The sequence below is a fragment of the Zonotrichia albicollis genome, chromosome 6, assembly GCF_047830755.1.
Source record: "Zonotrichia albicollis isolate bZonAlb1 chromosome 6, bZonAlb1.hap1, whole genome shotgun sequence".
In the NCBI taxonomy this organism is placed as follows: Eukaryota; Metazoa; Chordata; class Aves; order Passeriformes; family Passerellidae; genus Zonotrichia; species Zonotrichia albicollis.
Window position 1 is genome coordinate 7677167 of NC_133824.1, and position 7853 is coordinate 7685019.

A 7853-nucleotide genomic window follows, 5' to 3' on the forward strand; every position below is an offset into this window, starting at 1 on the left:
ATGGAAACACTAAAAAGAACTCCAGGAAATGAGGTGCTGTTGCACTGAGTACCGGACTGAATAGGCTTTACAGTGAGGAGTTAAATGAATTATTATACAAATGATGTGTCTGGATGCTCCCTTCTGCACCAAAATCCTCTGGCTGAACAGGCTGCACTGTCTTTTTCCATGTCTGTACTCATAAATTGATCTCAGTTGCTTTACATCTACTCTACCACTGTGGCTGTGCTGGAAAAAAATTTTTCTTTTACTACAAGAGTTGGTGTTCTGGTAGCAACAAGGATTTTTAATCACAGAACTATATATTTGCTCTTCCCCAAAGAAATAGGGGGAAAGAGACAAAACATAAAAATAAATATAAGAAAGAAAAAGACTATGAAGAAAAAAGATGTTATATAAATATGTATTTAAGGATTTGCCTCAAAATAACACAGTATCAATGGCCATCAGAGATACATTCACATATAAAAAATAAAAAGGATCTTTACAGTACTTTATGAGCAATTTTGTAACACTTTACTGGATCACCAAAAATCAGCTTTGAGGAGGCTACTGCATTACCTTGCTTTTTTTACAATTTATGTACACTTTCTTTGTGTTACATCCTCTTGTACAATAGTCATGCATTGCACATAATTAAAGTGCAAAAAAATTATTAAAATTCTCTATATCTTACTGTAAAAATGCAAATCAGTGAAATTTTCTTTCAAAATAACCAAAGTTATCCCATACCTGCTTAAATGCATTCATCAGCCAAAGATTAAGCTCATATTTGCTCTGTAATAGCTGTTGTAATTTTATGAATAGTGTTATAGGTGGTATAGCAGCTGTCATCACAGATACAATGCAGCAAAAAATTCAGCTGGCTTATGGCTTTCTGCAAAGAAACCAGGTTTCTGGTATTTTGTCAAAGAGTTTTTCTTTTAAGCCACTGTTAATAGGTAAGACAGGTTAGATAATTTGGTAAAAAATTCTGGTGTCACACATTTTGTATTTGGATGGATGACACAGAACTAGAAAAGCTAGCCTGAGGAAAAAATAAGCAATCAATCAAGTGATTTACTTTAATAGATAATTAGCTTGGTCTGTGAAGGCCCGATCAGAATGTTTCATATTAATTTTTAATGCCATTTGCAGTGGCATAAAATAAGTTATAATATTAAAATGAAGAGGAACTGAGAACCATTATGTTAAACTACTCTTGACTGGAAACATGTTGAAATTTGAAGACATTTCTTTGAAAGATACCCATTTCGAAGGAAATCCACAGGGAATAAACTGTGAAAAAACTTCTAAAGCCTTTTGCCTGAAGTATTTCCCAACAAAGACATAAATCACAGGGTTAATGCAGCTGTTGGTGATAGCCAGCATATAAGAAAACTGCTCCCCAAAGTTGATCAGTTCCCCCCAGAAGCAGCCTTTGATCACTTCTGTATGGTATAATACATCAAGGAATACAAAAAAATGGTGAGGAGTCCAACAGAAAAGAAACATCAGTACCACAGTGAGGATCAGCCTGGTTGCCTTCGTGCCTCTGTGCCTCTTGCAACCCTTTGCTCTGATTGCTTTTCGCTCTTTTGCTGTTCTTTGTAGGGACCTAATGGTGGAGAAATTGAGGAAGATGATTGCTGTGGATGGCAGCAGAAACCCCACCACATTGCCCACCAGGCTTTCAGCCAATTCCCACGACGGGCTGGGGAAGTCCAAGGTGCAGGCTGAAATATTCCACTGGGGAAAGTCTTTCACCGTCCGGAACATGAAAGCTGGGACGCTGAGAAGGATGCAAAAGAACCAGATGAGCAAGCAGATCCCTTTGGTCATGGACTTGCTCCATATCTCCCTGTGGTTCAGGGTGTGCACGAAGGTCAGGTAGCGATCCACGCTGACGGCCACCAGCAGGTAGATGCTGGTGTACATGTTCAGGGTGATGGAGGCGCTGATGCTGCGGCACAGGAAGCTGCCAAAGGGCCAGTTGAACTCATTGTTGATGTTCTCTGCCCAGAAAGGGAGGCACATGAGGAAGATAAGGTCAGCAACAGCAAGGTTCATCAGGTAGATTTCAGCTATCTTCAGGGGGCCCTTGTGCAGTGAATAGGTGAAGAGAACAAACACATTTCCAAGCATCCCAATGACGCAGACGGTGTTGATGTACTTGGGTCCTACATAGTACACGATGTCCCACCACTCATCCAAGTCTGGGCAAACAGTTGAGTTGCTCTGATGTTCACTCTGGTTTGAGGAGGTAATATTCACTAGAGGAATTTCAGTCATTTTTTAAAAAATTCCAAAGTGAACAGGAGACGTCTTCGAAATGAGAGAAAATGACTGCAAAAAAGAAGAATAAAAGAGCAAAAGTTGCCTCTCATGAGTAGTGTAACAAATATTTAACTGCTGCAAATTCTTTATTAGTCCTTACTGATTGTTACAGGCTAGATCAATCCATATTTGATAAGTGCAGCTGTGGGAATGTTCCCAGTGTTAGCAAGGATAGAACTTCCTCTACATCCCATGAAGTTTCCTCTCCTTGCTCCCATTGTTTGAAGTGGCACAGAGGAAGGAAAGTGACAAATTAGTGTAAATATTTCTGTACATCTCCTCCAGACTGATGAGAGACACAGATGTGGGAGAATTCCATCTCCCTGAGAGTAGTGGAGTCATGTTGGCGACACAAAGCCAGCTTTGCATCCTTCCCTGCCCTTTCTCTTACTCTTATTTACCATGTTACTGTTATTGTTACTGTATTATATACTATATTATAGATACATTAATATATTTTTATATTCTGTTATCCTGCTGAAGCAGGATCATGCCTATTTCCCTGAATTGGGAAAGCTGCTCACTCTCTGTATGTGCCACTTGCTGCCTGAACTTTGCATTCTTTTGTTTCTTCTCAGTTCCTCCCACCCTGAACTTTGGGTTCAAAACTGTTGTTATATTAGACAGCTTATTGCCTTCAAATGTCAGTGGCTGGAATAATAAAACACAGACTTCTCCAAAATATTACACTAAAAATTGTGCCTCGAGGAAAGACCTCTGTAGCTCTGGATTTACACCCCCTCTTCTCCAGCCCCAAAATTTCACTTTAGTTTGGCTGTGCCAGGCTCCAAAGTGTTTAGTTCATCATAGCATTGGCAATACCTTTATTTTCTTCTAGTAGCTCTATGTGAGATTGTGCAGGAGTAAGAACATGGGTAAAACCTTATCCTCCATGAAAATCCCCTGGACTTTCTGTCAGAGATCCACTGTCAGAGCTGCCCCCTGCTCCATTCTTCTGGTGCTGCCATGCTGGGTGATAGAGCCTGGATCCTGGTTTTACAGGCATTTGGTCTCAGAACATTATGGTAGGCAAGTTATTGTGGAGCCTTTTCTGCCATCTGACATTTCAGTATTTCGTATGCAAGTGGAGCATATCAATCACAGAAAATAATGTATTTGAAAAAATGAATATTTTGCAATCAGTTGTTCTAAATGTTGACTTTCTACTGTAGCTGTTTAACTCTGCCCTTTCAGCTTCTGTATTTTACACCTAGTAAACACCTAATGATGGAATTTCTGAAAAGAGAATTTAGGACCATCTTTCATCTCTTCTACATACATGTACAGCCTCAGTGATTTCCGAATACGAGCACCTTGCCGTGCTTATTTTGGGATGCCTCTAGGAATAAGTATTAATATTCCACATCAGGCTATCTGGTAGTAATGCACAGAACAGTTTTCTTTGCTGCAGAATTAGGTGAGCAGAAAACTTGTGTCTGAATTCATAAACTCACTCATCTGGCAGCCTTGATGGGAAACTGAGGTACAACTAAAGTGAGCACAGCTCCCTGGATTTCCCTCACAACAGTCTGAATGTTACCTAGTTCACAGACCTCTCACCCAAACAAAGATAACTGGAGAGGATCTAAAACTACAGGTAAAACACATATAGCAAATAAATAGCATCAGAGAGGCTCTTTGTGAGACATCAGAAATTGAATGTTGTTATAGCAGGAGGCTGGCTAAGGCATGAGAGAGCAATGGCAGAAAGTCTGCAACTTTATCTTTCAAAAATAATGTAGATGAAAGATAACAGTTGAACCTAAACAGAATTATTTATTATACTAAATATAGAATAAAAAGAAATGCTTATTGTCCTTGTTTGCCCTTTTTCTGAAGACTTCTTTCTATTGGCTTATGCTAGCCACTCTGCACGCTTCAGACACAATCTTGCAGCTGGAGCCACAAATTCGTTCATGATGGGCTCAGCTAAAAACACCTGGGAGTTTTATCTTTCATTGCAACTTAGATTTTATTCACAGCTAAATCCAAATTCTTGTTCAGCTAGCAATAGTACCTGAGGATTCTGTAGAGTTTTTCATTGCAGAAATTTCTTCAGAGTCTACTAATCAGTGTCTGAGCACTACCACAAGCCACAAGCCTTTTATAAATTTAGAGTTCCTAATGTTCTCTTGACAGAAAATGTGCTTAATTTTCTGTAATTTCTGTAAGTATTTTGAAGTAGTTAGTGCTAATGGAAAATTAACCACATGAATGTTTTTCCGTTTCTGTCCTTAACATATTCCAGTCATCCTTTATACAAATAATGACATATTTTTCTTACTTTGAACTGATTTCTAATGAATTTCCATGCACAGTTCATCTATCACCCTTTTTACTATTAGTACTCATTAGCCAGTTAGAGCAATTAGGTAAAATGGATTGTGGCTTTACACATAAACTAATACTGACCTTCAGAATTACTTTTATGGTGAAAAAGAAAGGGAGAGCCTTACTAGACTGCACAGACCAGAAGCGAGAGCACAAAAGATCATTTTTTAATATAAAATATAGAAATTATTTAAATAAAGATAATACATTTATAAAGATAGGCATACATACTCTTTGTCCTTCCTGGCAATCCAGGCAAAGTTTCAAATTCGGACACAGTTGATAAACAGCAGTACAGAGGTTACTGAGAGAATTCAAAGATGCATCCTGAGGCGCAACTGAGTGACTGAGGGCTGTCCTGAGTGTTTTGCTGGCCATACACCATGTGTATGATGTTACATTTTGGAAGAAAGCCCCAGGATTTTTTTTTTAACTTTCCCAAACGTCAGCTGAAGTAATTTTCAAGACATGTAACATATTTCATTTTCATTGTGAAATAATACAAGCCCTGTGTTGTGGCTCTTGTCATCCTTTGACCACTAATTAAAGCTCTCAAATTGTCCTTGGCAATTAAAAGTTCCATTGTGTGAATGTCTGTAAAAATAAGAACTTAATTAACAGCTCTGAACTGCCTTCCCTGTACCAATGCACGCAGGGAGAAATCAGAATCAGGCTTTTGTTGTGTTGGGAGCTCCTTTCCCTGCTAGACATGAGGGGAGCCATGCCAAGGAGCTGGGGGTGAAGCAGCACAGAGAGGGGGGAATGAGACATGAACCTTGCTAAACCCCACTTCCACTCTTTTTGAAAAGCACTGGTTTTTGCACCCCACTATCGGTGTCCAGGGCATGAATCTCTGTGAATATTACTTCTCAGTAATATTCGTGGTGACTGCTGCATTTTCTCAGACTTGTACCCAAATAAGCTTCTTATTTTTCTGATTACTTTCTGGGACCAAGTAGCCTAAGAGTGGTGGTTTATAAATTATTTTATCTGTTTCATTCTGTTTGTCCACTGATTAGAGCAATATTTTAAAAAGGTAATATCTTGCATTTCAGATTTTACATGCAAATCAGTCTTAAGCATAGCCATGTAAACAATGTAGGTTTTCAATTAAAAATAACCCAAACAACAAAAAAAGAGAAATTATCAAAAGACTGGAATGCTATTTACTTATAGGAAAATATTCTTCTCATTGGCTACTTAGTCAACACATGCACCATATATCTCAATTCTTATTCAGTTGTGTCCATTTTTGCTTGATAAGTAAGTTAAAATGAAAAGGCAGGGGAGGCTGAATGCTGATACCTTATTATGAACTTCCCTATAATGAAAAATGGTTTTATTCCAAATTTTTATCCACTAAAGCATAGTGAGATAGTTATGCAAACAGTGCTCAAATTGATAAACAAAACATGCTCCAGTTAACACCATCACAATGGAGAAAACTCTAAATGGCTCAAGATTTAATGTTGGTTTGGTTTTTTTAACATCTTGTAAAATTTTAATTTTGGCAAAGACTTGAAAACAACATGTAATTTGTGAATTACATATTATGTAATGAATCCTAACAAATAACAGGAGGAAAATCTTGAAACAGCCCATCTCACACTGACTCATAAAGGTAAGTGCAATATGACAGGAGATCTTCGTCACAGACTTTCCAAAGTCTCCACTTTGCTTACACTACTGCATTTCCGTGTTTAAGTTATTTTTTCCATAATGAAGAACATTTGAGCAATAACAAGAAGTTTGTAATTTGTTGTTGCTTGGACATAAATCTCTAGGATCTGCCAAGTTCCACATTTACTCACAGACTGAATAAAAAACTGCATCTGCGTCTAAAATTTATATGATAAATAACAAGTCTTACAAAACTTGTCACATCAAAATGAGATCAAAATACTGGTTTTGCAAATTCAACTCCTCTTTGCAAATCTAGTTTCTTGTTTTCTGTTGTTTTTCATTGCCATATTTGGAACATTTTTCAGTAATGGAAAGAAATTCAAAATTAGAAATCTATGCATTTAGTAGAAAAAGTGAATAGGCACTGCAGTAGCTCCAGCATTTAAAGATCTTAGAACAAGTCTACAGAAGAAGCTGTAAATTCAACTAGAAACGGGATGTAATTTATTATGTCTTTACAACTTCATTCCTCATTTCAAGCTATAGAAAGTATATAAAGATCTGGTAACATTTCACAGTTTGCACAGATGTAATGGACCATGAATTGAAGGAATTTGAAGGGTTAGTTTAAAAATATCTATAAGAGTCAGTAGTTAAGGTTTATTACAGTAAAAAGCATATCTGTCTATTGGCACCTTCAGCTCAGGATGCTCACAGCATTTTGGTTTATGTTTTGGTTTAAGTTAGAATGATCTTCAGTCACACCATCTAGGCAGATTTTCCTGTAGAAAGTAAACATTTTTAGAGCTGTATAAGAGTTTACAAATGCTAACTGAGCCTCTCTGACCAGAATGATTTAACAAACATGTTGAACTTAGAGGTAAGACTCTCTGCTTAATTATCTCACACATTACAAGGCAGACAAATATCTAAAATCCCAAAGGCATCCAGAGTTCTGCTTCTTGGTCCAACAGTTCAGCCATTAAAAATCTTCATTTTAAGATGGATGGGGCCTTTAATGATTGGGACAAAATATATATTTGGATCAGTATGTTTTAATTATTTCATTTTCTTTATTGAAATGTTTGGCAAATCAGCCTAATTATCTGCTATAACAGTTCATCTGTTCTGTAACAACAGAGAAGGTTTTTGACATGACCTTTTGAGGTAAAATTCTTTGTTCATCTTTGTTGGATTTCTTCATATATACTATAAAGGTGGCTAAGGAGAGGTTAAACTCTGGTACAACTATTTACAATTCCCAAAGAATGATGCTGGACCACCACAGTGTGGTAATAACCAAGCCCTACTAACTACAGTTTACAGAGCTTGAAACAGCCAAATATGAAGGAGCCAATATAGGTTGAATAGAATGGAAAGATGATCCAATGGCTAAAGACTGCTTAGGGATTTGGGCGACCTGAACCAAGATCCCAACTCCCCCACTGAAACCCTGTCTAGAAAAGAGCAAGTTTCTCCTGTCTGCAGCAAGCACCTGCAGCTTCTGTAACAGCTCTTAAACTCTTAATTTTTCAAGTTAAGACAACAATCCACATGAAAAATGAGAGAGTGAAGAAATTAGA

The 7853-nt window shown here is 37.5% G+C and overlaps 1 protein-coding gene across 2 annotated transcripts in view; it reads right to left on the minus strand.

The window, feature by feature from the left end:
- Positions 1 to 401: 401 nt before the first annotated feature.
- Positions 402 to 7853, minus strand: part of BDKRB1 (bradykinin receptor B1) — a 31110-nt gene continuing 23658 nt past the window's right edge. The window contains exons 1-2 of one of the 2 annotated variants that reach the window (XM_005483193.3): positions 4879 to 6113; positions 402 to 2325 (exon numbers count right to left, since the gene is read on the minus strand). In XM_005483193.3, the coding sequence (XP_005483250.2) occupies positions 1186 to 2271 (1086 nt within the window). In that variant the 5' untranslated portion in view covers positions 2272 to 2325; positions 4879 to 6113 and the 3' untranslated portion in view covers positions 402 to 1185. Of the gene's footprint in view, positions 2326 to 4878; positions 6114 to 7853 lie in introns of those variants that run through there. The other variant, XM_074542402.1, reaches the window with a different exon arrangement.